Below are 26,749 nucleotides of genomic sequence, written 5' to 3'. Positions count from 1 at the left end.
CTGCCATCCAGCCCCAGGCTGCATGAGTGGCCTTGGTCCTGGGAAAGGGATGGATCTGAGGACTGGAGAATCCCACCTTCACCAGAAGGCAGGACAGTGAAGCTGGGATCTCAGAAGTACTGGGCATGCCAGTCATTACTGGAAAAGAAGGAAATGAAGGCCATTGGCTAATGCTGCCTTCTTGGCATCCTCTAAGCTCTGTCTCACTGGATGAATGCGCATGGAAGGAGCCCACTCTGATGTGTCAGACCCATGAGTCCCCGACCCCTGCTGGTTCAGGTTTGGCCAGAATCATGAGCAAAGACCACCAGCATCAAAATGAAGCCCATTGGGTCCAGCCTCCAGACCACAGAACCCCTACATGGGGCCGGAGAGGGTGATGAAAGCTGGGCTTTGCTGGATTTCACAACCACGTGCTGGTGGGCTGGGGGTGCCGGCCACACACAAGACCTTCCAGCAAGGAGCAGTAGAACAAAGCTGGAAGATGGGTGCACCTTGGGACCAAGTCCTTGTGGGACCAATTTAGGGCCAGGAAACTGCAAACATATTGGGTTGCAGGGCCTGATGGTGCTGTTGGAGAACAAATCACAGCTGGGAGGGAGAGAAAGGAGAGCCTGCCTGCCTGCCAGACCCTGGGACAAGACCGAATACAAGGGCTTGACAGATGACTAGATAAAGAAGATGTAGTGTATATACACACAATGGAATACTACTCAGCCATAAAAAAGAATAAAATAATGCCATTTGCAGCAACATGGATGGACCTGGAGATAGTGATTCTAAGCAAAGTAACCAGAAAGAGAAAAAGAATATGATATCACTTATATGTGGAATCTAAAAGAAAAAGGACACAAATGAATTTATCTACAAAACAGAAAGACTCACAGACATAGAGAACAAACTTATGGTTACCAGGGGGTAAAGGGGGTGGGAAGGGATAAATCAGGAGTTCAAAAATTGCACCACTTGGGGAGTGATGGAAATGTTAACTATCTTGATTATGGTGGTGGTTTCATGGGTGTATACATCTATCAAACTTCATCAAATTATACATCTGAAATATGTGTAGTTTACTATACAGTAATCATACCACAATAAAGGTGTTTAAAAAAAAAGAATTCAGGGGCCCAGCTCAGAGCTGGCAATGCCAGTTCGAGGTGGGAAGAAAGAGGATGTGGGTGTTCCTTGGTTACTTAACATCAGACCCCTCACACGGGAGGACAGGGGCCACACCCAGCCCAGGACTCCCGCCCTAATCTCCTTTCATCCTGGCCGGTGGATCACGGGGCGGAGAGCTGTAATTGCTTTACTTTCTGAGGAGTTTGGCAGATCCCAACACGAATGGGGAAATTTAAGGGATCGCCCTTGACCTGCCAAGATTTGAGGGAGGTGGTTTAGACAGCTGTGGCCATTGTATCATTTATTTCTTGCCACATAATAAACCACCCCAAAACAGCGGCATAAAATAAAAAATGTGAGTTCTCTGGCTGCTGGGTCTGGGAGTGAACCAGGCTCAGCCAGGCAGTTCCCGGGCTTCTGCCAATGGTTGCCTGTGGGAACGCCGAATCTTCCAGTTTTTCTAGATGTTGTAGAAAACCAATTTTCTTAAATATGGAAACATCTCATTTTTAGCTAACTTAAAACCTACAGGGGTAACACAAGAGCAGCCCAGGGGCAGCCAGCCTATCCCTCTGCCTGGCCTCGTGAGGTCAGTTTGGAAGGGCTCAGGGCCAGTAAGGGATTCCAGAAGCTTCTCTATTCAGCACACTGTTTGGTGTTCAGGCCAGTCACAGACGAAGGGTGGAGTGATAAAGGAGTGAGGAGTGTGGCGAGGCACCTGGGCCGCAGCTCAGGGGTTCCCACAGGGCAGAGAATCTTCCTGAACTCTGCTATTTCTCCTCTGAAGACCACTTTTTGCCAACTTCCCCAGCAAAGCACACCTTCCTGAAAGACCATGAGCCCAGCCACACTGGAGGGTAAGTGGCTACTGAACCATAACAGAATTCTGCCTCCCAGGGACAGTTGTCCTTTACCAGAAGCGGAAGACTGTGGAGTCAGAGTCCAAAGCTTTCATGGTAACATCTCGAACTAACAGGTGGGAGTCAAAAAAGGTGTCAGATGATTGTCTTCACCAAGCCTATGAATTTGTGTGTCATCACCATCATCATCATCACTGTTGTCATCATCACCACAACCATCATCACCATCGTTACCCCCACCAGCACCATCATCACCATCATCACAATCACTATTGTCATGATCACCACAACCATCATTGCTTTCATCACCATCGTCATCACTACCATTATCACCACCATTATCGTCACTACAGTCATCACCATCATCACCATTAGCATCCCACCACCATCATCACCACCACCGTCAGTATCATGATAATCACTATTGTCATCATCACCACAAACATCATCACTATCATCACCATCAACATCACTACCATTATCACTACTGTCATCATCACTACAATCATCACCATCACCACCACCATCATCACCATTACCATCCCACCATCATCATCACCACCACCGTTTGTATTACAATCGTAATCACTACCATCTCATCAGCAGCAGCAGCTTCATCCTCATCACATCATCGCTACCACCACCATCATCATCACTACCATCACCATCATCATCACTACCATCATTATCACTACCATCCCACCATCATCATCACCACTACCACCACCATCCCTACCATCATCACCATCATTATCAGCCCACAATAACAACATCCCATCTTAGCTTCAGGTAGAAGGACATTTCTTGCTTCTTCCATACCTATCATCCTCTCTGGCCCTGGACATTCATGTCCCACAGTGGCCTCTGTGGGGCCCACATCAGCCACATGCTAAAAGGCTCCAGAGAGAGACACCAGAGAGCAAGCCAAGCCTGTCCATGCTGGCCCCAAGTCACCGAGAATCTGCTGTGTGCCAGGTTGGGGCTGGGATCTGCACCTTCCTCCTTTAGCCCCTGGCTGAGTCCCCAAAGCCAACCTTCCTTCCTCCCCTTGTTGGCCTCCATCTGGAGGACTTGGCCCTCTGTATCCACCTTTCTCTGCCTGCTCCACCTGCCTGTCAGCTACTGCATGAGTAGGTGCCCAAAACACTTCTGTTAAACAAGCAAATGTCCATCCATGGATGTAGCTCCCACAAAGCAGGCATCAGGTGGCCATTTGGCCACCAGTCTTCCTTCTGACAGCCCAGTGATGCACCATTCAGTTCCCTTAGTTATGGAATTGGGTTGAGGGGACACCTGACATGGGCAAGGCAAATTTCATGGAAGTGTCTTACCATGACGCTCTTCAGAGGAGGCTCTGTCTTGAGGTCGTGTCACATGACACAGACTGTCAAGTTCAACAGGACTCAGACAGGCCTAGTGTGCTCAAGGCAGAACGGGTTGTTTGGATTATTAAATGCAGTTGTAAGTTTGAAATATATATATATATATTTACTTATACTTTACAAAGCGCTAGGCAGAGCGAAAGTCATGTTTTCTTTCTCAGCAGGGTGGAGAGGGACCCTGAGGCTCTGGAGGGAGTCAGGATGTATGCTCTTGTCCTATTTTCTCAGTGACTCACCCAGTGAGACCCTGGAGCAGCCCTGAGCCTCTGCAGAACATTGATCTGTCAGTTGTGCAATGAGGAGATTGCACGGAAAGCATCCAGTGTTCCTCCAAGATCCAGGGCTGCACCACCATCCTGTTGACATTTCCCAGCAAAGCCTGTAAGGCTGTGGGTTGGTGGCATCTTGAAGACTCAGCAATACAGACATTTCTGTACAGAATTGCCATGATGGCCACTCCCAAACTGAGCAGGCACCTGCAGGGGCCACCCTGGTACTCCCATAGGTGCCATGACAGTTTCAAGGCTGACCATAAAAGGTCAAAAAGTGGGTGATGACCCAATTCCTGGGAATCCCAGCCCCTTCCCCAAAGTAGTTGAAATAACCCTCCCACTTGTTAGAATATGAAGTTACCAAGCCCATAAAAACTAACAACCCCACACCTCGTGGCCACTCTCCCTTCTGAGTGAGATGGCCTGCACCCTGTCTATGGAGTGTGCATCTCTCTGAGTAAATCTACTTTTACTCAACTATGGCTCACTCTTGAATTCTTTCCTGCACGTAGCCAAGGAACCTCACTTGATGGGGCGTATCCCAAGGACTCGCCTGAGACCTGGGACATGGCCATCCTCTCATGCCCCATTTTTTCTGTATCAGTTTCACCTGGATGCCCTACATGGATGTATTCTTGGACCCCCTGCCACAGGAGCTCCCAGGGATGGTGTGTGTCCGTCCATATTCCAACCCAACAGCATGGCGTCCGGCAGGATCACCCTCAAGCTCAAAGACAGTGAGAAGTCCCCCACGCTGCCAACCACAGGGTGATTCTAGGGTGCTGAAAAGGGTTTGGTATCTTTCCCCATCCCTCTGCACCCACCGACTAGATTCCCACATCGTACTCCTCTGGAGGAAGTCTGGGTTGCTCTCATTGTGTAAAAAAACATCTCCCAAGGAAGGACCATATTCTAAAACAATGGGGTTGCCAACATGCATGTGCCCTGACGGCAGATCTGAGGGAAGAGTCCATCATCCCCGACCTGCATTCCCTCTCCCCTAACCACAGGTGAGGGGCATTTGTCTTTACATGGCCATCACCCAAATCTCCTCCTGCGTCGGCAGGGAATTTCCCCATGGTGGGAGTTGGGTGGGAGGTGACTTCTGAAGCCAAAGCAGCAAGACCATCCTTCCTTACCTGCCCATCCACCCAGCCGGGCTTGTGACCTGAGCTCTGGCACCGGGACGCCCCTGCATGGGGCTTGGGCTCACAGTGAGAAGTGATGTCGCACAGGGACGGCTAGAATCCAGACACGGGCAGGCAATGGGCTGCCCGAGCAGTTCAAGCACTAACAGCATCCTCTCTGGCCAGCTCCAGAGGTGCAGCCACACTCATGTGCCTGCTCCCATGCTCCCTTGGTTCCTGGGTGTTTTCCAAGCTTGGTTCTGCAGCCTTGCTTCCTGGGGTCCTTCTAGTAAAGGCCCTTTCTGCTGAGTCATCCCTTTGGTTCATGTTGCCTGCCACCAGGCTCTGGTTATTGGTCTGGTGCCCAGGAGGTGGGGTAGGGCTAGTCCCGGAGAAGAGCCAGCATGATCTTAAAAGGCATTTGCCTCCTGTGAGGCCTGTGCAGTCTTCAAGCAATGGATGAGCGCTCCTTCTTCAACAAGTGGGAGTGAAACCCACGGGAGCCCAGGAGGGGTACAGGGTAATCTGGGACTCAAGGGTCTCAAGTCCCAATATCTCCATCCCAGGTGTCGATCCCCAGCCCTTCCCTATTTGGGCCCTGACTTTTGCTGGCCTGCTCAGGAAAGAGAAGAATTACATACCAAAGTCGCCACTGAAACTGCCTGATGCAGACCTAAGGGTTGGTCCAAGGTGGGCAGAAGAGTAAGCAGGATAAGACAGATTTGTTGATATGAGGGCATTCGGCCATTACACAGAACCCAACATCTTGATTTATATGCATGACTGGGACATTGTGCTGTACACCAGAACTTGACATATTATAAATGATTATACTTCAATTAAAAAAAGAAAAAAAAAAAGAAAAAGAACTCAACATTCTGGAATGTGTCCTAGGATGATTCCTTCTGGGATGGCTCTTGGAAGCTTGAAAAAAGCAGCAAATGGCCTAGTTTTTAAAGAAATCGGCAGTGGAAAAGCAATGCCAGAACTTGCAGGGCAGACGGTGGAGGAAAGATCAAAGGCTCAGAGAGGTAGCCTGCAAGGCTCAGAGACATAGAAAACAAATTCATGGTCACCAAAGGGGATAGGGGAGGGATAAATAAGGAGCTTGGGATTAGGAGATACAAACTACTGTATATAAAGCAGATAAACAACAAAGACCTACTGCATAGCAGGGAGCTATATTCAGTATCTTATAATAATCTGTGATGAAAAAGAATCTGAAAAGAACTTATAAATATATATACATATATATACACATACACAAACATATATAACTAAATCACTTTGCTGTACACCTGAAATTAACACGTCAAATCAACTATACTTCAATAAAAAACAAAAACAAAAACAAAAGAATTGGTCTACTCTAAGAGATTGGAAAACCCAGCATCTGACTATGCTCCTTGGAAGGGCTGGAGGACACTTACCAAGATGATAAGGAATTCACTGGTGAGGGGAGTACTGGCATCGTTAAGAAGCTCAGTGGTGGCGTCCTCAGCAGGGCAGCCAGGCCTGGTGGTAGGAGATGTTATCACAGAATAGGGCTCCCAAGAGCAGTGGGGGTGAAGTTTTGCCCCCAAGGCTGTGTTGATTCTCCTGCTCTTTGTTCGAATACAATCTGCAGGACCGGGATCTGATTGTATGAACCTTCTGCAGAACAGCCAGCTGGTCTACTATCTTATGATGTCATGTCAACCAGACCCTAGGGGCAGGAAGGGACAGTACCCTTGATGCCATGGCAGGACACATGTTCTCTGGAGGGTGGGAGACCAGCCCTACAAAGACTTTGAGGCCTGGCCCACTTGCGGTGTTTTTAGGGACCCAGTAGTCCAGGGCATGATGGGTCACTCCTCCAAATAAAGGGAGAGTTATTGTACCTTAAACTTCCTACCTCTAAGGAAAAAGCACAATGCTTAGTAGGCCTTCTGGGGCCTTCACACTTTGGAACTGCTCTGACCCATTTATCAGCTAGTGCAGAAAGTTTCTGGTTTGGAGGAGTTTTAAGTGGCTCCCCAATATGGAGGGGCTGTACAGGAGCCAGACAGGGCAGCTTTGATCCTTGGGCTAGACGCACCACAAGCAGTGGTCCAGGTCCTATGTCATCTGCCTTTGCGCACTGACCCCTGTCCCTCACCTCCCACCATGATCTCATGGGGGTTTCCATGAGGAGTCAACTAAGGACAAAAAAGCCCAAGCTTGGTTCATGAACAGATCTGCTCCGTATGTCAAGGGGGACAAGGATGGACAGCATCTGCTCACAGCTCCGAGCCGGGGTGTGAGAATCCTCGTCAGGGACAGAGCATCACGCAGTGCACCTGGCCATCCACTTTGCGCATCCAGAAAAGCGCCCCAAGGTGAGGAGATACACGGATTCGTGCGCTGCAGGGACTTGCTTAGCTGGTCAGTCAGGAGCCTGGAAGGAGTGAACTGGAAGTTCAGGGATGAGGAGACCTGGGGAAGAGGCATGTGACTGGACTGGCCAGGAGTGAGCGGAGTGCGAGGGTCTTTGTATTCGCCCCAGTGAGGCATGAACAACCGAGTGGACAGGATGACTTGGCCAGCAGATGTCAGACCTCCTCAGCCCGCACTGCCTGGGTGCCTGAGCAACAGAGGATGGAGATGGGAAGGATGAGCCATTTGGGGGATCGTGCACTGCTGACCCTCAACTTTTTTTATTATTACTTGACTCTCTGCCACTAATAATGCTTCCACCAAAATATTCTCATATGATATTAATATAAGGACACCCCTCTCTTTGTAGCTACAGATATATGTATCTTTTTCAACCTTTCATTCTCTGCTGTTCCGTAATCTTATGTTTTAGAAGTCTCTCATTAAAAAGCAAATAGCTGTACTTTTAAAAACTAGACTGAGAATCTTTGCCTTTTAGCTAGAATATTTAAAATGTCTGTACATATATAGATTAAAAAGCATTTAAAAGTAAAGTATATATATTTTGATATATGTTTAATTAATATATATATAATTGATATATAAAATGTTGATATATTTGGGTGTGAATTTAGCATAAAAAATGGTTTCTTTTCCTCCCCTTTTTTAAGAATACTTTTTTTTTCATTCATACCCTTGCTCTAATCTTTTAGTGAATACCCTAGAAATTATGCCATGAATTCCTTTTTAAAAACTGAGATATAATTGAAGTATAACATATTAGTTTCAGGGTTGGAACATAATGATTCAATCTACGTATATATTATCAGATAATCACCACGGTAAGTCTAGTGAACATCCATCATCATCCATAGTTACCAGTTTTTTTCTTGTGATGAGAACTTTTAAGATCTTAGTCTTAGCGATTTTCAAACAGACCACACAGCATTATTAGCTATAGTCACCATGACATCCCCAGGACATCCCCAGTTATTTTATAACTGGAAGTTGGTACCTTTTCACCCCCTATTTCACCCTTCACCTGTGAATTCTTTTTTTTTTTTAATGGAGGTACTGGGGCTTGAACCCAGGACCTTGTGCATGCTAAGCACATGCTCTACCACTGAGCTACACCCTCCCCCCTCTCCCACCCATGAATTCTTAATCTATAAAAATCTGAATGCAATACCTTTACCTCTCACCCAGAAAGAACAAGGACCTTGGACATTTGAACTCCACGTAACTCCTCTTGACTTGGGTGTTATCCTGCCTAGAACTTTAATTCTGTTCTGATTTTCTCAACCCCACCAGACATTATTCATGCTGATTTGTACAATCCACGGTTGCATTTATTTGTACTTTTGTTGCTCTTCATTCCTTCTCCCACCTGGAGCCTTCAACTGTGATCACTTTCCAACTCCCTTCAATAAGAGCCATCTGGTCATAAAGTCCCTTGGTCCATATTTCACTGTCACTCTCAAAAGGCCTTTCCCCTGAGTAGAAAATATTAGTTTAGGCAGTTGTCCTGTGAAATTCTTTTTCCAAAATAAATTTTCCATAGTAGTCCAACAAGTAGGAAGAGAGAGAGAGCTCTCCTGATTGAAGCAGGGATGGAAGATCCAGAACCCTCATTACTCAACCTGCTCCCCAACTCAGTCAGCCTAGAGCACCCCCTGGAAATGCTAGAGAACCCCAAGATACAGTTTGCAAATGATACTTAAAAACTTACAAATCAACATAAACTCACCGTTGCCTAGACCCTAAGGAAGTCCAGTGGGCAGCACTGGTGATGTCCATCCTGCCCTGTTCAGGGAAAAGCCTCCCTGAGTCTGAGGCAGGGGCTCTTCTGGCCTGAAGAGGCCATTGGTACTATGGGGCATAAATGAATTCTTACACCCATGGCAACCACAGAGGACCATGGACAGCTGTGCAGGTCGTACACTATTCAAAGTTTCCTGGCCCAGGAGGCAAGTTGGATCTGAAGTCCGTCCGGTGCACGTTCTACTCTTCTGACTGGTCCCTGGGTTAGATCAGGTCCACCTTTTTTCTAATTCACATGCAGGTTCTACAGTACAGGCCAAGTGTGGGGCGATGACTAGGATGAAGTGCCACAATCAAGCCACCTGCCTTTCTGAGCTCAGTCTCCATGCTCACTGGGCTTCTTGGTGACCCTGTAGACTTACTGTAATTGTGAATCCAGGAAGGGGTGCCCTGGGGGACATGACCTAGAAGGGAACCTCTCCTTGGACAAGTGAATTGGTGTCTGACTTACAGCCCTTATGCGCATGTGGGGTCCACCTCCCTGGACCCAGCAGGATTCCAGGAACTGCGAATTGGCCTTAAGCCCTGAAACCCTTGGAAGGCCCTTGGGAGAGGCACTTAGCTCCCACCCACCCTGGTGTCTATGGGGCCTTCCACTGCTGGCTGGGATCCAGTCTTAACTTTCCATCCCCCCTCCCCCTATATTCCACTGCTCCAGTGACAAAAGCCTGGAACAACAATGACACCCAGCCAACCCAAGAACAGGGCTGTGAGCAGCGTCTAACGCCCTCCTCAGTTCCCGGGGGCCCGTGGGGAGCGGGCAGGCTGCAGTGATGGGAAAACACACATTGTCTGGGGGCGTTGCGGATACAGTACAGATTATTTTTAGCAAATTGTTCCGACTGAGTGAAAAACCTGAAAGATAGTGTTGATAATCATCCTTCTTTTAGCGCCGCAGATGGCGCTGCTATAATTAGACGCTTGTTTCTGGGTGATTCTGCTGTTCCGATGAGAAGACACCTTGCTGGTTGCAGAAACACATCACTGAAGGTTTATTGTTCAGTTTGGGTCTCGATCTTTTCCTCTTTACCCTTCAGGATTAACCACATTTGTGATAAAAAGTAAATTATTCACATGCCTCTCGAGCTAATATTAGCCTGAATGTAAATAAGAGGTTTGGGCTCTCTTTTGTCCTCCAATCCCGGTGACAACCAGGAATTATCCCCTGCTGCCTGCCCTCCTCCTCAGAGGTTCTTCCTGGGCCCCCAGCCAAGCCAGACTCTGGTATCTCATTCCATCCTGCACTTCCTTTCATATCCATGTTTGTCATTTGCAACTGTGAATTTATCTGTGACACACTCAGACTCATGTCTGTCCTGTTTGCTGGACCATAAACTCCACAGCTCCCAGATTCCTTACCTTCAGAAACTTGTGCAGTGATGCATGTTTGTTCTTTTAAGCTGTTCAGGTGGGTGGACATTTGTTACGCAGCAATGAGTAACTAGCTCATATCCCAACTGCATCTTGATCTCCTGGCTCTCTGAGTCAGAGAGGAGCTCCGTTCCCTCACAGCTTCCAGCAGTGTGCCCTCTGTTCTTCTCCCCACTTCTCTGTCCTCACCAGCCCCCCCCCATCCCCCTCCAGCCCTCTGGCCCTGGCTCAGGAAGAGACACCAACAGGGGCCAGCATAGACCATGATAGAGGGGAGGGCAAAGCCCCATTGACCAGGGTGCCAGGTAACCTGGAGAACCAGGGAATCTCATAGTCCATCAGGGACTGGGCTGAGAAGGAGACTTGACCTTGCTCCCCTCCCCCATGCTAGCTCAGCCTCATTTTCTAACTCTTCTCGATTCCTGAGCTCTTCTTCCATGCACCCTTCCGATCCCACCACAGGGGAGCCATGCTGCCACCTTCTCCAGTCTGCCTGAGGACCATCATTCTCTGAGTCCAGTCGTGAGCTCTTCCCTCCGTCCCAGTGCCACTGACTGGTAGTGTTTGGGAGGCTGTATCTTATCAACAAATCCAGTGGTTTTATCCTTGGACAAGACTTCCCGCAAAGAGAAGGGCTCCCACCCATTGCTCAGGCCCAGGACTTCTGCCCCCAGGGCCCCTACCAGACACAGATCACTTCCATTTGATAAATGCCTCTATCCCCCAGAGTCTCCTGCACCCTCCTGCTGCTTACCACCCCGACTCCGGTCCCTGCGTCTTGCTCTGTAACACACCAGCTGAGACAGTGGACAAACATGGGCACTTCCTTCTCCTTTTCTGATTAAGTTTTAATTTTTGCAAAAGTGATCCCCATGTGTAGGGTGCAATTCAAATATTTGAGGCTCATGGTGAAATGAGGCCATCCTCTGCCTCTCCCTCTCTTTTTTCCAAATGACTTTTTTTTTTTTAATTTTGGAGGGAGGTGATTAGATTGATTGATTGATTGGTTGGTTGATTGATTGATTTTTTAGTGGAGGCACTGGGGATTGAACCCAGGACCTTCTGCATGCTAAGCACACACTCTGCCACTGAACTATACCCTCCCTCCCTTCCCCCCTTCCCCACCACTTGTCTCTCTTATTCTGTTGTCCCACTCTGTAGGGGTTACATAGTTCATTTTTTATATTTTCTTCTGAAAAAATAAGGATATGTGCTTCTTAAATTTTTATTATCTTTTGATATTAGTTTTGACTTTATATTATAATTGTGGAGGATTTGACACTTGTAGTCCACTGTGCTCCCACCTTCCTCCCTCATCCATCATCCTAATGTATCTTTACATCACAACTTTGGGTTCAATTAATAGTCGGTGTTTATCATCAGAAACTGACACAACATTGTAAACTGACTATGCTTCCATAAAAAAGAATGCAAATGTAAAAAATATAGCATTTACATTACCAGGAATATTGAAGAACCGAACAGAATATATCCTTTCTCATAATCCACCCTTCTATGTAATAGGGAAAAACAAATCTGACTCCATATTGGATCTACTTCTTTAACTTTGTATTCTTTTGCTTTTGCTACAAGCTAATCACTAAAGGGATGTTGCCTATAAGCTTAAAATATACATAATGGCCCATCTCTGGGAACCCTGCCTCCCAGGTAATGAGTGTTAAGATAAAATACCTTTGTTTAGCTCACAGGGAACATCCTGACCAGACCCACCTGTGAATGGCTGCAGGAAGGAAGAAATAAACACAGCCCCTCTGAGGCTGATCGGAATGGGAAAGGTTTGACTTTACCCTGTCGCTCTCTGTAGAAACAGTTTTGTTATGTTTTTTTTAATGACTGGCTGATAATTTCATACTAGAGAACATGCCCTAATTGAGTTAATATTATCATGGTTAGTATTTCAGTTGTTCCCACCCTTTTGCAATCACAGGCGATGCTTCCATGAGCCTTGTGATAAAGGCCCTTGCACATGTGTGCAAGAACACTTCCAGGACAAAGTCTGACAGTGGGATCCCTAGATCGGAGGACACGTGTGTGTAGTTCTGATTCACGTGCCCTAACTGTCCCTCAAGGACAGTGGTTATCAAAGGTTGGGGCTTGGCCCATCTTGGTTTTTTCTCACTGATTTATAGCAGCCAGTGCCTGCAACATCAGATGAACAGATGATTATCCATAGGCTACTGTCTTCATATTATAGACACAAACACACCTTATTCTTTTAATGACTGTACGACAATTCCATTTTAGGGATATACCTTAATTTTATTCTCAGCTTATCGTTTGCCTTTTTCATTTATAAGGGAGGGGTAATTAGGTTTGTTTGTTTGTTTTAATGGGGGTACTGGGGATTGAACCCAGGACCTCATGCATGCTGAGCATGCACTCTACCACTGAGCTATTACCTCCCCCACCCACCCCCATCCCCTACCCCCGCTTTTTTACTTGAATCAGATGTTTTCTTCCAGGCGGAAATATTTGGCTCTTATCTGGTAGAATCAATCGATTATGTTATTCATGGCCTCCAGTTTTGTAATATCAAGCCTCCAATCCTGAGAGCCCCCTTTAAGGCATGGTGTCCAGTGCATCTCCAAGAAGCGATGTCCCACAGATGGGAAAGTTGCCACATAAAAAGGTGTCTGACAGCATCTCTGCACACCACGGTCAGCCATGGAGCTCTGCAAGGAACTGCCCCTATACACAGCCCCAACCGCTGGCATCGCAAGCGGACAGTCTCAGACCAGGGGCCTAAGCCAGCTTCAAGCACTCCAGCAGCTGGAGTGGAAGGTGGGAGGCCAGACAAGTAGGTGTCTCATACTCTCCTGCAAGGCTGGACGTGCTGGAGGCCACTCCAGCTCCCTGTCCCCCAGCCTCCTGCTCACCCCCCATTTCTGCTCAGCTTTCTCCATCCGGCCCCACGGTATACCACAAACTAGTGAGCAGCTACTTTGTGCCAGGACCTGCACTGGGGGCTGGGATGATGGTGAGCAGACATCCTCTGCGATGTGGAGGTCGGTGGTCCACGGAGGGCAGGCTCCCGGCTTAGTCCAGAGAAGGAACGCTTGCACTGAGCACTGATCCCAGTGGGAGCTGCCCAGACCCCACGGACAGGGAGACTGAGCCGCACATGCAAGGAGCTGGAGGTAGGAGGGAGCAGGTGAGGCGGGAACCAAGGGCCAGAGCCAGGGCTACTGCCCACCCGGGAGGCACTGCTGAGATCCTACGCCCAGGACAGCCCCAACCATGCATAACCCAGCGGGGAGAAGCACCCGGCCCTGCGCACACCCGGCGAGGCCAGCAGGGGGCGCCCCGCACACCGAGGGGCAGTGCTGGCTCAGGCCCAGAGTCACAGGACCTCCAGGGATGGCCAGGCTCTGGCAGCTGGCGGGCTGAGGCTCCTGTTTTGACTTAACTCAGATGCTCAGTTTTCTCATCTATAGAATGGGGGTCATGTCAGGGCACCCCCTGGCATTGGTGAGGAGTGACCCACCGCGAATCCTCGGGTCAGTGAGCCCTACTCAGTGAGTGTAGATGGAGGGCGGTGAGCCGAGTCCACCCATTAGCCAAGCCATGCATCGCAAGCACACACACTCATCCGGAATCGTATTTTCTAGGCATCTTACTAATTTCATCCTCACTGCAGTGCTTTGCAGACTTGTTCGTCTCCATCACAGATTTCAGCATGCCCTGCACCTCTGGGATTTCCCTGGACCACAGGGTCCCCATGCGCCCCTATCCTGGGGGATGCTCTAGGATTTGGGGTCAAAGGTCGAATGCACCTATTAGCCCCCTGAAAAGTGTGTCCCTCACCCCTCTCCCAGAGGTGGTGACAGGCATATACATCAGGTCCTGGACAAATGCTGCTCCCTTGGGATAGTCATAGCTTTCCCTGCGGGAGCGCCCACCTGCATAGTCCTCCTACAGAGGGACCACCCTGTGCACTGGGAGGCGGGCTGGTGCTTACCCTCAGGTGTCCACCACTCCCTCTGCGGCCCCAGCAAAGGGTTTGCATTTAGAAGGTCAGGAAGTGGTCCTTCTTACAGGGCGGCCTTAAATTATTTCAGCTGCACCGAGGTATTTCAAAGTCAGGCCAAATAAACATGTGCATCTAAAAAAGGCAAAACAGGGCCATTTGAAATAGAGAAGAAAGCCTTTCCCATATCCTGAGGGTGTGGCCAGACTCCCCCTACCCCCCCCCCAACCCCCCCCCCCCCCCAGGGTTTGCTTTGGTTTTGTGTGTTTGCCAAGACACAGAGCTGCTCTTGCTTCGGGATGAAAGCATTTTCTTTTCAATAAAACGTGAGGCAACCTAAGTTTCCTTCCCTGATTTGCTCTGGGGCCACCCCGGCCCCCTGCAGCTGTCGGGGCCACACCTTTAAAGGGTTTGCTTTTCTTGAGAAGGCAACCATGACCTACGCGATGTTATCAACCAATCAGGCTCAGGGTAGAGAGGAAGGGCGATGTTCCCCAGGCTCCCCCACACAGCATCCCCCACCCATGGTCAGATACCAGACACGCCCCTCTACTTCCCCAGATGCTTTCTTGCTCGCCCCCTCTTCACATCGGCCCAGTGCCCAGGAGATACAACCCCTTTTCCTGAAGAGTCTGGATTGAAACCAGTGTGGGAATCACCTTCTTTTCTTTTCTTCTTGCAATTATGCCTCCAGGCTTAAATCCATCATCTAAATGAAGCCCAAAGGGAGGGGACCATCTGCTACAATTTTCTGTGTGTTGTCCCCGCATTTCCACTCATCCTCAGCTCCTGGATCACGACAGGGACAGCCCATACCTGGCCCCACCTGAACCACATACAGATGCTCTGACACAAGTGGGTCTTCGTGTCTAAGCAGTCCGCCCTGGGACCCTCACTGCAACCCCATCTCAGTGGAGCATTGACACAAACAGAGGCCCCTCTCTTCCTGCTCCTCCATAAGCTCCTGCTCATTCATTCATTCATTCAACAACGTTGACACTGGGCTCAAGATGGCTCATTCAACACATCCTCGGAGCCTCTGAAATAGCAGAATATGTATAACAACAAATACTTAGGAGCCCTGCAAAACTAGAAAAAGTGCCACCAGCAGACCGGAACATGGGGGATTTCCAGAAGAGAGAGAAAGAGCAGATGAGGTCAGATTAGTGGTGAAACCCAATATCACAGAGGAGCCCAAGAGGCGGGACCCCCCCCCCCCGCCCCTGTCCAGAGGGGAGGCACATTGGCTGTGGGGGAAGGTGCAGGCCATCGGACATGGATGCAGAGAGTGGCTTGAAGGGCCATCCAAGCAGTTGAGCCAGTGCCCCATTTGCTCCCAGGGGACAGCCAGAGTGCTGCTTTAAAACTAGACAGAGAGCTGCAAGGTTCATCCCCAGGAGAGAAGCAGACGCCCCATCCCGCAACTGCATCCAAAATGAAAGGCCAGGTGTCCCCAGATCAGAGCTCCAAGAAGGCACTCTCCCTTTGCTCCTCCCTGCCTGTCTCCACGTGCCCGGGCGCAGAGGTGCAGCGTGGCTGTGACTGGAGTGGACAGTCCCTGACAGAAGGGAGGTTTACTTGTGCCACAGAGCAAGAGTGATCAGTCAAGACTACAGACAGTTCCCAAGCAGGCTTGGCTCAGGACACCCTGAACATGTTCAGATTGCTCCAGGGCCCCAGAGAACTTTTATTTCTACGGAGAAAACCTATCATAACAGAAGTTAAAACTCAGGAGCATTTTAAATATTTACTAATTTCTTTAAAAATGATCACAGAGCCATCACACATTGACACAAATAACAGAACATTTATGAAAATAGCTATCTTCTAAAAACAGTTTATTCAGTGAGAAGAGTGACATTGTTTTATATTTTTCCAAATCTTGACAACATCTGGCTTAATGGACAGCTGGATTGTCATATCTGCTTCTGATTTCAATCTGTCAGGATGTCACACATCACGTAGACTCTGGGAAACTCTGCTGAACACTCAGGAGAGAAAAATGTCTTTGTATTCCTATTAAATAACTTTGAGTTTGTGGCCTCCAGAAAAAGTCTCAGGAACCCCCCAGGGGTCCACGGACCTCACATCGAGAACCACTGTCCTGACACTCATTTACACATGGGACCAGACAACCAAGAATCCCCATTCATTTGAAGGAAATCAACAGTTTGCTAAAGAAGAACCAGACAGATCCTGAAGAAAACAGGATAACATAGGAATCAGCAGAGGACATTAAAGTAAGTATAATTAATATCCTTTAAGAGGTTCAACAGGATATTAGAACCAGTCAGATGGTGAGTAGACAAAAAGAAAACACAGAAAAATCAGTACTTTTCCTATATATCATGAAGAACTAGATACCATTTGGAGCTGGCAACAAAAATCACAGATAATCAAGGCATAAACTTAATCAAATTCTGGAAGATTTACCTAAAGATTTTTAATTGTATTAAAGAACATACATTGAAAGATGTATTACACTTCCTGCCAAGCCTCAGTGTTATAAAAATACTGGGCACATCCCAGGGACTCGTTCAAGACCTGGGACACGACCATGCTTTCGTGCCCAATTTCCCTGTATCACTGGGATTCTCTGCTCAGATGTCACCATGCCCACTTCCAGATCCACTTCCTGTGTGGGCTTCTTCCCCAGCCCTGGCAGGGGTGGGGAGAAGCAAGGGCATGTGTCCGGGGAAGGGGGACAGGAGGTCAAAGGTGGAGCTTGGACCCGCCAGCTGCATGTAAGACCTGCACTGTTTTAGAGGGTTTAGCTAACATCTAGCAAAACCTCGAATGCACAGTTCCCCTTCTAGGAATCTTCCATTAGTTGCAGAAAAGAGCCCGTTCTTAGTGGAAAAGCCATTCGTGGAACTACAAGCAGAGAAAAGTAGGAAAGTCTACTGGATAACTTGCAGGCTCTCGAGCCAGGCTCCAAACTGGACTTTATCATTAGGTTGCTGTGTGAGCCTGGGCAGGTGGCTTAACCTCTCTGTGCCTCAGAGAAGCTCCTCACATGAAAAATGGGAATAGTAGTAACAAAACTCAGCGTTTTGTGAGGCTCCAAAGAGTTAATAAATGCAAAATACTCAGCCCAGTGTTTGGCATTTGGTGAACACTCACTACCCACTGGGTCCTATAATGCCCTGACCTCATTCCTATACAGAGCACATTTATATGCATCCCTGCGTGTTGATACGTGCCCCAAACTGTACAAACTGGCCCGTTCACAGTGGTCGCCTGGAAGCCGGGGTGAGTATGGAGGAAGGGGGTCAGTGTCAGTGTGGATGTCCATCCTCTTACAATGGGTCTACTGATAAATTCTTCCCGCTTTCTCTAAAAGGTACTAACTCATGTAGGTAGGTACTTAATAGGTGCAGTACGTAGGCGGATGGACAAGAGCTGAGCAGGCAGAGCCCTGGGACACAAGGCCTTTCTCCCGTCCCACGGGCCATCCAAGAGTAGGGGAGGGGGTGGGTGCATGGAGGGGGGCGCCTCCCAGTGCCGGGCCCTGACGTCTAGCATCGCTAGTCTCCTTCCTTCCCTGCGCTTTGCTCCACCTCCTGGGGCCCAAGTCCCCCAAGTAGACACAGTCACTCGGTGAACAGTGATCTCATCTAAAAATACACAGCCTTCAGGAGGATCCAGGGTCCATTAACCTGGCTTAGTGCGAACAGCGGGCCAGGTGCTGTTTGAGGGAAGGGGGCTGGCAGACAGAACGCAGGGGATGGGGATCAGGCACCAGTCTGAACCCTGGACCCCTTAGGCGCTAGAAGGCAGGTGCACCCGTCACCCATTTCATTTCCTCCAGGGCTGGCCTGGGGCCCGGGAAAGAAGCAGGGGTGTGGTCTCCGGAGTCCATCTTCCTCCCACTCACCCCTCCTCCCCCTCCCCCTTGCCTCTCTCCTCCTCCTGCCCTCCCCCTCCCTCCTCCAGCCTCCTTCTCCTCCTCTACCCCCTCCCCCTCCCGCCCTTTCCGATCCTCCTCCTCCTTCCCCCACGCCTCCTCCCGCCTCCTCCCCTTCTTCTCTCCCTTCCTCTTCCTTTCTTTCTCCTCCTCTTTCCTTCCCTCCAGGCCCCCTTGCTCTTTCTCCCCATCCTGCCCCTCCTCTTCCCTCTTCCCATCCCCGGCCCCTCCTCCTCCCCCTTACCCCTCCTCCTGCTTCTCCCTCCTCCTGCCTCTCCCGCCTCCCCTTCCTCCCCCACCCGCCTCCGGACCTCACCCCCTTTATCTTCATCTCTCCATCCCCTTTCTCTCTACCCCTCTTTTCCTCTCTCCTGTCTCCTTCTTCTCCCCCTTGCCCTCTCCCTCCCTCCGTCCGGGGTGGCAGAGGTGGGCGGAGCTGCCCGGGGCGCCGGCACCTGCTCGGCGGCCGCGTGTGTTCTCTGCCTAGGGCTCCGCGGGCGGGAGGGAAAGTGGGTCAAGCGTGGGGCTCAAAAAGGAGCCCGGAGACACGAGGCCCCTGCCAGGCGCGGGACCGGGAGGCGGCCTCCGCGTAGGACGCCGAGGATGCGGGACAGCTGCGCCCCTTCCCCCCCCCACCCCCGCCCACAGCCAGCCGGCGGGGCCCGAGACCTGCCCGCAGCGGAGCCGGACTCCCGGGGCGCGACCGCCTTTCTCCGTGTGGGACCATCCTGATGGGTCCACGGCGCCCTGCACGCCCGCACTTCTTCAGATCCCACCCAGTCTGAGGTCTTCCCCTCCGGGATGTGGTCCCCGCCACCCCTCCCTGCCCTCTAGTGTCAGCCGCGGGCCTCCGCAGCCTGGAGTCCCAGCCATTGAGCTCGCCTCTGCGAGCACTTCTTCGACATCCCCAGATCTGCACAGTTGTGGGGGGCCCTGGGTCTGCTCCAGGGAAGCCTCCGAGGGTCTGATGCCTGAACGGCCTGCTTGCCTGTTTACTACTGTGCCCTGCTCCTGCCAGTGGCCCTGCCGAGAGCTGCCCAAACATTGTCCCCCACCCCAGCAGTCCTGGCAGGGCTGCCCCTGTGGGCTGTGCCCCAGGGCCAGCTGAAGGTACTGTCCTGGGGCAAGGACTGGTCACTGGGACCATGGAGGTGACAGAGCCTTCCAGGCATCAGTCCCTGGGTGTCCCTCTGAGCAGTCTCCCACTCAGCAGACCTGCCCTGTCAGGGGCCCCTCGCTTCATCCTTGTACATCTGGCAAACTTCCCCATTGGTCAGGGCCTTGAGGCTCTACCATCTCCCAACACACTGAGCTCTCCAGCTTTGGAGCACCTCCTGGAAAGCCTGGTCCTGGAAAAGCCCTACCCCATGGTCACCTGACCCACATTTCACCTTAGCCCAGAGACTTTCCAAAGCCTCTCATGAGAATACTTCTCCCTCCCCGGCACCCCTGACACGGTCTGCATCCTTCAGTGACCCTGGCAAGAGCTGGCCGGTCCGCTGCCTTTGGGAGGCTGGCCTCTATGAAGGCTGGGCCTGAGCTGAGCTTCTCACCTGGGAAGCAGGAGGCCTGGAGGGTCTCAGGGACTGCCACGGTCATCCCGAAGGCTCCAGGCTTGAGAGGACTTTGCTGTGGGAACCCTGCAGTGACCACATCACCGTTCATGCATGTCCAGCGTGTAGTCAGCAGCAGTGCCCCACCACGGTCAAGTCTGGGGGACTCCTCATTAATCTGAACCCAGGCCCATGGAGCTCACCTAACTGGCCAGCATTTGGGACCCCCCACCACCACCTCTGGGCTCTCAGAAGGGCTGACATTGGCTCACAAGCCCTCCTCTAGTCCACTTAAGAGGACAGTTGAAAGGGGGGAGGGTAGAACTCAGTGGAAGAGCGGACACTTAGCATGCATGAGGTCCTGGGTTCCATCTGCAGTACCAACGTTAGAAACAAACAAACAAAAAAACACCAAAAAACAAAAAACAACTAATTGCCTCCCCGCAAAAAAAATTTTTAAACTTTTAAAAAAAGGATAGTTGGACATGAAAGACTCCCACGATGAGAGGGAGAGGGGGCATGGGAAGAAAGGAAAGTTGAGACAGGCAATTGGTAAAAGGTGACATTTTCAGCACCTGGAGAGGACACCCGGGAGAGCGGTCAGGGGCTGCTCTCCTGGGCATCCAGGCGCCAAGTCGGCCAGAGCTGCAGACCCCAGGCCTACCCTTTCTCCTCATAGTTCTCCCTGTGGGGAAGTGGGGATGGAGGGGTCCCCCAGACCACTCCAGGCAGGCCCTCAGCCAGTCAGCACCAAAGTCAACCAGGCATGGGTGTTTTGGAGTGAAAAAAACCGCAAATGAATTGCAGCCAGGGCTCCCAAACACACCACCATCCCACCCACTGACCCTTTGTTTCGAAAACTTTATGTGTTCAATAAATGGCACTTACATAGGAAAAAATCTGTGCAACTTCTGAATGTGTCCCTTAGGGAGTTGGACAGGGATCCGAGAGGACCCGCAGGGGAGGAAGAACCAGCCCCCGCCCCAACCCCCTACGACACTTCCCCTGGTTACACCCGGCAGGGCTGGATTTGAACACCTTTTTTGCCACTAGAGCAAGGGCTGCCAGTCCCTGCCACTTCCTCTCCTTGGTGACAACGTGGCCTCCCAGAGCTCGAGCCCTGCCAGCTGGCTCCTATCCTCTAGGACCTCAGACAAATCATCGAACACAAACGCAGAGGCCTGCGGATCTCTCAGTAAACACCGCTCAGGAAAAGCAAAGCGGAGTTACGAGAAAGATTTCAATTGAGTCGACCTTTGTTTTTATTTGACTTTTTGGTCACAGGCCCGGTTATCACCTTTTAGAATCTTCCTTCCTCCCCGTAAACTCCAGCGGAGTTCTGAGGTTCAGAAGTTCTCAGGGAGACCGACACTGGTTAACAGGACTTGGAAGGGTCTTTTTCTTGAAGTAACCCTCCTTTAATGTCTGTTTACGGCCAGGAGCAGTCTGTGGTTTCATGTAGTAACATCTGATAAAAAGATGCCCAATGTATCCCGGGGCAAGAGACATCTAATTGCAGTGCTTAATTTTCCCATGTGATGATTAATGAAAGCTTTGCTCATTTTGTGTGTGTGGGAAGGAGGCGACGTTAATATGTGGACTTGAAAACTCCTTGGTGTCGCCATCTGGACACAGTGTGAGGCCATGTTGGTTATCCCTGCAAGGGTTATTACGCATCTTTGAAAACAGACCAAGCTTTTGGGGCCAAACAGCCTGGTGGGGCGTGGAGGGAGATATTCCCAGCCTGACTGTTACGTAACATCACACACATACATGACCAAACGTGTATTTCTTCCCCAAACACTAGATAAACAATACACTCCAAAAATCAAGATCATTTGTCGTTAAAGGTCTCAGCATTACTCATGTCTTAGACCTGCCACAAGGCTTTTCTCAAGAAAGAGAAGAAACCATTCCTACCTGTACCACTTTTCCTACAGAACTTTCCTGCCTCCGAACACATCGAGGGGATGGAAAGGCCCTGACCCAACAGTTGGAAGTCTGCTCAGAAATGAATCTGGCTATAACTTGGCTGTGTTACGTCACAGAAATCGATGTCCTTCTCTGGGTCTTAATGGTCTTATCTATTAATGGACAGAAGGGTCATTTCCTTCCTCCTTTCTTTCCTTCCTCCCCGCTTTTCTCCTTCCCTCCATCCCTTCCCTTTCTTCTTTTCTGTGAATTTTTTATTGTGGAAACTTTCCATCTCAAACATAACCAAATGTAGAAAGAATACCCCACTCCCAGCTTATTTTGAAGCAAATCCCTAAGCTTCCATCGTTCATCTGTAAATATTTCAAAATTCTACTCCTTATCTATTCTTGTCTCATTGCTTGAAACAGCAATAATCTATTAGATCAAGATCCTAAGGGTTGACAGATTGGGCTGAGACCAGCTGATGGTTCTTCGGTTGGTCCTGTCTGGCACTCTTCGTGTGACTTGATTGTGGTTGGACAGTCTTTGACGGCCTCACGGGTCTGGCAGTGGGCCAGGGTGCCCCAGTTGGCTACGTGGATCCTCCAGTAGGCTAGCTCAGGCTTGCTGTCATGGTCAGTGGCAGCATTCCATGAGTTTCCAGTGGCAAGAGAGGGCAAGCCCCAATATGCAACCACTCCCCAAGCCTCTGCTTGTATTGAGTTTGCTAACGTCCCATTTGCCAAAACGAGTCAAGTGCCGAGCCCAGAATCAATGTGGGACAGGGAGAGAAATGTACAAGGACATAGAAATGGGGGCAGGAATCCATTGGGAGCTATTACTGCAGAAATCTACCAGAGGAATATATTCCTAAAACACAAGGCTCCCCCCTAGTTTTAACATAACAACAATTCCATTACTAAAGCCTACCAAATTGACTACAAATCTTTAATATGGACAGTGTCCACTCAGTATCTAGATTTCCCCAATTGTCACGGAAAGCTGGAGAGATGGGAACGTTTGGGCAGTGTTGATGGGAATATGGAAAAGCCACTGTGGAAAAAAGAACCAAAGGGTCAGTATGGTTTGTGTGTAACCATTGTTACCTTTTTTGATGTTTTTTTTTTTTAATTTTGTTGGTTACTTTTTTACATTCTTTTTTTTTTTTTTGAAGTCTTTTAAAAATTTAATTAATTTGTTTATTTGGGAGGGGTTAATTAGGTTTATTAATTTACAATGAAGGTACTGGGGATTGAACCCAGGACCTCCTGCATGCTCGACATGCACTCTACCACTGACCTATACTCTTCCCACCCCCATTGTTAAGTTTTATATGAGTGTATGCACTCTTCTACAGCATAAAATATATTTCTTTATCATCAAAAAAAAGTTTTGCAAACCCTGAACTGGTTAATCCCAAAGGTTTCTTTGGGCACTAAGATTCTGTGTGTCATTCTGTGTGCTGTTTACAGAAACATGCCCTTGGCTTTGGAAACAAGCCCACCTCTCCCACTGGTTCTCAGGCAGCTCCCCATCCCTGGTGTTCACCGTCTCTAAGGCAGGGGACAGTGGAAGTGACAAGATCTGAAGCGTGCTGCTTTCTGCTACAGTGACCTTTTCTGGCCAGTGGTTTTATCTTAGCACCTGGGTCCATCTGCTTCCAGGATCTCCCTCACCTTCTGCTGACCCATCAATGCTGCTGAAGCCACCATCAGAGCATCCCCAGAGAACCCTGAGGGGCCAGCAGTGCCCACCCTCAGACACTCTTCCCGGAGCTCTGTACTGTCCTACTGACTCATCGGAGGTCTTTCCAAGATTCTGCAGGGTTACGCCAGTAGGGCCAAATCGTTTATGGAGGCTGAGTCACTTCTGTGGGAATATTTGCACGTGAGGCCTGCAAAACTCTTAAAGCATGAAGGCCTCCTGACCTCACACCATTGCTTCTTGTACCAGATGTATTGGGAGACCAGGATCCCGGGAGAGGAATTGGAAGGGGGGGGGGGGTGCTCAGCTTTCATGCTTTCCTGTGATTGGTTCAGAGTGGGCACGTGACCCCGAGACCCGGAAGAGGAGGGTTTCCGGGAAAAGTTTCCCTTTACAGTGAGAAAAGCACACCACTTCCTTCCTGCTGGGGCCCCGCGGAGTGTGATGTGCTGTGGGTGCAGCCCCCTGGGGCCCACGGAGGAGAATTTGGAACGTACTAGGTGGGCCAGGCAAACGCACTGGCAGGGCTGGGCCTCAGGAATCACCTGCAGCCACTCTCTCGAGCTTCTAGGGAAGGGGCGCCCCCTCACTGACACCACCATCCTGGTAGCCAGTGGCGTCTGGCTGAGTGGGTCCTGCTCTCTGTCAAGGGACATAGGCAGGAGGTCCTCTGATAGGTCCCATGCTGTTCGCAGCTCGGGAGCTCCAAGGCTTTGTGGGCTTTGGTGCCTGCCTGGCATAGGTGGGGAGGAAGGATGCCCCTTCCACTGAAGTTCCCATCACAGTGGGGGTGAACGAGGGCAGTGCCGGCTGCTCATTTTGTAATTAGCAAAGGAGAAGGGGCTCTCTAGAAACGAGGGCAGTTGTAACAGTTCCAAGGACCTCTGACTTTGGTCTGAGCAGCTGCACCCTGTTGTGGTTTTATTGTCATCCATTGCCACACGATCAGCGCCTTTAAGGTTTCACAGGTGCTGTCATTTGTGCAGTAATAAGACTTTAAAGTCCTTGCAAGCAAGTTCAGCTGGAATACACAATTTTCCCGTATGCAATATAGGAATTATTTTCTAAAGTATAACTGCACTGCCTTAGGTCTTTTAGCCAGGTGGATCCTGGTTCTGTGTGGTTTGAAGATTATATGGTTATGAGACTCCTCAAAGACTTAAATGTTGCAAATACAAAATTAGGTATAAAAGTGAATCTTTAGAGTGAGAAAATAAATCATAACCAATGAGAAACTTTAAAGAGCTGAAGGGGGTTGGATATAGCTCAGTGGTAGAGCATGTGCTTAGCGTGTGTGAAGTCCTGGGTTCAATCCCCAGTACCTCCATTACAAAAAAAGAGCTGAAAATGCCACAAACATTGTAAATCCAGAAATAGAATATTTTTAAAAAAGAACTGCCTGACATGATTATATGATACTTGTTTCTCTACATTTTTGGCTAGACTCTGATTACCTTCTTATACAGCTGTTTTTTGGTCATATTTTTTACAAAGTGTATGAGTGACAATCTTTTACATGCCTCAGGAGTGAGCCAGCATTTCCTGTAAAGGACCTAGCAGTAAATGTATCAGGCTTCAGGGCCATGGGATCTGTGTCACAACTGCTCAAGTCTGTCACCGCCTTGTGAAATCAGCCCTTGATCATATGCGAACAAATGAGCATGGCTACGTTCCAATAAAACTTTATTTACAAAACAGGTGCCGAGCTGGGAAATGACATTCGCAAGGTTTGGACACACACAGATTAGGAAGCTGCAAACACAATGAATTAACAACACTCTATAGTCCAAAAAGTCTTTATGAGAACTCCAGGAACCAGTTAGGAAGCCACAACACCCCAGGAAGCTGAAAGCTAAGAAGCACTGCACTGAAACAGGTAAGAAAAGTCATTTCACTTAAACTCCACCAACCCTTCCCCCAACTGGGCACAGCTTACCACAGGAGAACTTGCCCAACTCCCAACTTCTCCTTTGGGAGGGCAAGAGTAGGACATACATCCAACATCCCAGCTTTTCAGGGGGCTGCCCAAGAGGCTGGTTTCTGTCTCCCCTGTCCCAGAGGCTAACAGAGAATCAGTATATCTTGGGTGCCTGGGGGACACTGAGGACAACAGAGAGCTTATTGGCTTCTGGTGACACCAGAGTGCCTCCCCTACCACACACAGACAGGGACACAGCTTGTTATGATCAGGAGACAGTGCCTCACTCATGGTGTCTCCCTTGGGAGGGAAAGAAAAGAGTGAAATAAGTTGTCCCACATTCCAGCTTTTGGGGGATTGCCCAGGGAACTGGTTTCTGTCTTGCCTGACTCAGAGCCCTGATGGAACTAGTACAGCATAGATGTCTGGGGCCACAGAGAACAAAAGAAAGGTCAGGGGGACCAGTCACCGAGCCACCACTGAGGACTCGGCAGCTGCCCCTCGAGCCCCCTGCCTGCCTTCTCCTGCCACCACCTTCTGCTGGCCCTTCCCACAGAACAAAAGGAATCACATTGTAGTTCCACTATCCAGAACCTCCAGTCTCTCCACCCGTTTACTGATGCAAGTAAGAGTGATGCTCTGCTTCCTACTGGCACTGAAGATTATAACTATATAAGAATTCGACAGAGTAACAGCAGGAAGACCCTTACTACTGTCCAAGGGTTCGCTGATGATTACAATAAAAAGAAACTAGTGAAGATGTTCAAGGAGAAATTTGCCTGCAATGGTACTGTAATGGAGCATCCAGAATGTGGAGAGTTAATTCAGCCACGGGGCGACCAGCAAAAAAACATGTCCCAATTCCTCACAGAGACTGGACTGACTGAGGATGACCAGTGGAAGGCTCATGGGTTTTAAGTGCTTCTGGCTCATTGAAGCTTAAGTGAGGATTTCCTTGCAGTGAGTAGAATTTCCATTCTGTCCCCTGTCATAAGTTTAAAAACTTCACAGCTTGTATAATGGAACCATTAGGGGGTCAGTTTTGAACTTGGGCTAGTGTATCTTCTTCATGCAATAAACTGAAAATCCGAGCTCTGCAGGAAAAAAAAAAAAAAAAAAGTCACGGGTTTGATGCTGCTCCAGAGAACTTGCAATACTACAACCAGACACCAGAGGGAGCAAAACACTACATGCTCCTGAGAAAGAGATCAGGAAACCCATTAGGGAATTGCACAAACCCAGAGAGTTCACATCCCCACAAAACGTTTGAGAGGCCCTCAGAAGCGTTAGCCAGGCTGGCTGGTGAAGGTCTTCCCAGTACAAAGCCAGTCCACAAAGACCACAAGAGGTGATTGTTCTTTCAACTACACAAATCATAACAACAAAAACAAAAACAAAAATAGCAAGGTATGTGAAGAA

General features: G+C 49.4%; 1 protein-coding gene across 1 annotated transcript; it reads left to right on the top strand.

Moving 5' to 3' along the window:
- Positions 1–4,333: 4,333 nt before the first annotated feature.
- LOC102518693 (eukaryotic translation initiation factor 1-like) lies at positions 4,334–26,749 on the top strand. The gene is made up of 2 exons (XM_032468864.1): positions 4,334–4,401; positions 25,825–26,749. Exons 1-2 carry the CDS (start codon positions 4,334–4,336, stop codon positions 26,246–26,248), a joined length of 492 nt encoding a protein of 163 aa, XP_032324755.1. The 3' UTR covers positions 26,249–26,749.

This window comes from Camelus ferus, chromosome 27 (assembly GCF_009834535.1).
Source record: "Camelus ferus isolate YT-003-E chromosome 27, BCGSAC_Cfer_1.0, whole genome shotgun sequence".
Classification (NCBI taxonomy): Eukaryota; Metazoa; Chordata; class Mammalia; order Artiodactyla; family Camelidae; genus Camelus; species Camelus ferus.
Note: the sequence above shows the minus strand (reverse complement) of the source record. Positions and strands in the feature narration are given on the sequence as shown.